This window comes from Rutilus rutilus, assembly GCF_951802725.1.
Source record: "Rutilus rutilus genome assembly, chromosome: 10".
Taxonomy (NCBI): Eukaryota; Metazoa; Chordata; class Actinopteri; order Cypriniformes; family Leuciscidae; genus Rutilus; species Rutilus rutilus.
In genome coordinates, this window is record NC_140215.1 from 43,568,005 (window position 1) to 43,571,438 (window position 3,434).

The window sequence follows — 3,434 nt, forward strand, 5'->3', positions numbered from 1 at the left end:
TGCTTGCATTTGTCACTCGCAAAACAGTGAAATTGTATGGAGTTGATTTTGTGCCATAATTAAACAAACAAATCCAGCATTTTGCAAACAAACTCAGTCTGCTTTGCAAAGGAAAACTCGACTCGCAAACAAACAGAAATTGTTTATTGTTTGTTTTGTTCATTAATTATTTTATTACATTAACAGGTAAGCTGACTGAATTCCAACTAAATAAATAAATAAATAAGTTGGACCCTCCTTTCAATTAAATGAAATGTTCTCATTAATTTATGGAGAACGAAAGAAATAGACTTGTTCAGTAAATGTAACGTTTTTACAAAAATGTAAAAAAGCAACATATGATGGCAGAGCTTTCAGCTTATAGATTCCCCTATCCTAGAGAGTGAATTGCTACTAAGTGCTAATCTGTCTAGATATGTAATAAACATTTTGCAAAAGAAAACCTCAAAAAGGTTAATTATAGATGAAGTAAGACAGAAACACGCCTGTTCACCGGCCATTTTCCTCAGCTCTGGCAACGGCAAGTTTCAAATCAGTGCTTCTCCCAGGAGACTAGCGCTAAATTAATCCCCTAGTTTAGCGCCATCTACTGTTCTAGAAGAGGAAGTTGCTCAACTGTCTCACAATCATAACAGGTAACAAGGTACCTTAATAGGTTACATGCAATTTGTAGGATGGTTTGTATTTATTTGTGAAGTTTTATCTAGGCTCATTTATTTATATTTGTAAAACACAATGCATATGTATGGAAGCTTGTTTCCGCCACAAAATAAAACATTTTAAAAGATAATTGCGACTTTTTATCTCACAATTGCGAGTTTACATTCTGACTTTATTTCTCAGAATTGCGAGATATAAAGTCAGAATTGCGTGAAATAAAGTCGCAATTGCGTGTTATAAAGTCAGAATTGCGAGATATAAAGTCAGAATTGCGTGTTATAAAGTCAGAATTGCGTGTTATAAAGTCAGAATTCAGACTTTTTTTCTCGCAATTGCGAGAAACTTCATATCTCGCAATTGTGAGAAAAAAAGTCAGAATTGTGAGATAAAAAGTCGCAATTATTATTATTTATTTATTATTCATTGGCGGAAACAAGCTTCCATACATATTTGTTACTCCACTGCATTTTCGCTCATATTGAACTTTGTACTTGCACATTGCTTTCTGTTTGTATGTAAGTTTTCATTTGCAAAGCAGGTCGAGTTTGTTTGTAAAATGCTGGATTTGTTTGTTTATTTATGGCACAATATTAACTCCATAAAATAGTTGTGTTTGCGATGCTTTTTACTTCCGCTGGGTGAAACTGGATGTTTAAGTTGCACTCAGTGTGTGTTTGCTAAAGAAAATCAATCATTAAAATTACGTGAGAGAAGGACTTGACACACATCAGTCTTCAAGAAACAAATGTTTCATTCACATCTTTTATGAGCGTAAATTCGAACAGCATCACCATCACTAAGCTTTCGTAACTCTTTCAGTCTTCACTTGTCACGAATGGAGCCAAACCTGGATGTTCAGATAGGTCACAACATTAACCAATATTATAAAACGGTTAATTCCAGTCCTTGATTCTGACTGGTCGATAGCTGTGTTTTATTCACGATAAACCGCTTCACTCTACTGTTCTATGTATCACTACTCAACATCCCTAGCAACCACTCTCAGCAACCTGAACATATGTTTGTTCTCATTGATATTGTTCATTGAAGCTTGTAGAGTACTGTGAGAGATCGAGTGAGCGAGTTTACCTGCATTTACAGTAGATCAATCATATCATAGTCATAGATATAGCATTTTCCTTCAGGTCAGTCCTATATTCATAATAAAAATATCCATTTGGATGTCCACTGTCATATCTTGTCCTTTTAAAAGTTAAGGGGTTTTCACGTGACAGTCATTTATCAGTTGCGTCTTGCTTCTCCTTGTTCATAAGTTTCAGTCCTTTCAGTATAAAAGTTTTCTCTACTGACTGACTCACTCATAAAGACGGTCTTTGCCGCCATCTAATGGAGAAATAAAGTAACTCCTGTTGCTGTTCACGGTCAGGCTGGGACTATTCTTTCCAGCGGAAGGAAGGCTTTTAGTGATTTTACTTGATGAAAGTTGCGTTGATACATATTTTTGGGCTTTGATATTTGTATTGTGGGTTAACCATTTTATAAAATCAATAAGGTACTCGAGGCTAGCGCTGTGCGGTGAAGAAGTAACGACTGACTCCGCTTCGCGTCAAGCCTAACAACGCCCTCAGCTGTGACTTCTTCACCATACAGCACAGCCTCGAGTACCTTATTGCTTACGAATAATGCGCACTGATGAGTCGTTGCCAATAACGGCACGAGCGCAGTGAACGGGTCCGCCCTGACGTCATGTCTTGCGTGTGTGTCTCCGGCAGGCGTCGGACCGAGAGATCGTGTGGGTGATGCGGATCACCATCTTCGTGTTCGGAGCGATGGCCACGGCGATGGCCCTGCTGACGGGCTCCGTGTACGGCCTGTGGTACCTGAGCTCGGACCTGGTGTACGTCATCATCTTCCCTCAGCTGCTCTGTGTGCTGTTCGTCAAGGGCACCAACACCTACGGGTCGGTGGCGGGGTACGTGTTCGGGCTTCTGCTGCGGGTCGGTGGAGGGGAGCCGTACCTCCGGCTGCCTCCGTTCATCTACTATCCCGGCTGGCGGCCGCGGGAGAAGCAGCACCGCCTGACGCTGGAGGTGGAGCGCTACGTGGAGCAGAGGTTCCCCTACAAGACCGTCTCCATGCTCGCGTCGCTCCTGAGCAACGCCGCCTTCTCCTATCTGGCCAAATACCTGTTCGAAAGTGGGACGCTCTCGCCCAAGTACGACTTCCTGGACGCAGTGCTTTCCAAACACAGCAAGGAGACGATGGACAAGACGACGCTCGTCACGCACGACAACATCGTTCTGTCAGAGCTGGCTGCTGTGAAGCCCAGGCACGGAAGCTCTCTAGCGGGAACGTTCGTGAACACAGACGTGCTGACGGACGAGGACACCGTCAGCCCAGACGCAGACAACCAGCACCAGCAGAGGGACTGTTGAGGACGACAGCGGCGAGGACACAGCAGGGAACACTGGGACGAAACTAGTAGGACATTTATCATAATGTGACGTGACCTTTCGATGGTATGTATGAAACAAGTTTACGTCTATTCACTTTTTTCTGCTCAGAATACAACTGTTATAGAACAACACGATTTCAAAAGCGTTGGCTACTGTAAATAATCTTGTTTTGATGGTTCCTCGCCCTCATGTCTCGTATTAGCGTACAGTGAGAGCAAACAGTGGCTGTTAATGCTCCAAAGATGATAGAAAAGTATGTGCACTATATTCCAATTCCAATATTAGCTGTCTTAAAGTGCCCCTATTGTGCTTTTTGGGATATTCCCTTTCATGTGGTGTTTAATACAGCTGTTTGTG

At 42.1% G+C, this 3,434-nt stretch overlaps 1 protein-coding gene across 1 annotated transcript in view; it reads left to right on the top strand.

Moving 5' to 3' along the window:
• LOC311297896 (high-affinity choline transporter 1) overlaps positions 1-3,056 on the top strand; it is a gene marked incomplete at its 3' end in the record, with an annotated part of 19,632 nt that extends 16,576 nt beyond the window's left edge. Inside the window, exon 9 of the mRNA XM_084420370.1 lies at positions 2,394-3,056. Coding sequence (XP_084276496.1) covers positions 2,394-3,056 — 663 coding nt within the window. The remainder of the gene's footprint in view (positions 1-2,393) is intronic.
• Positions 3,057-3,434: the final 378 nt, after the last annotated feature.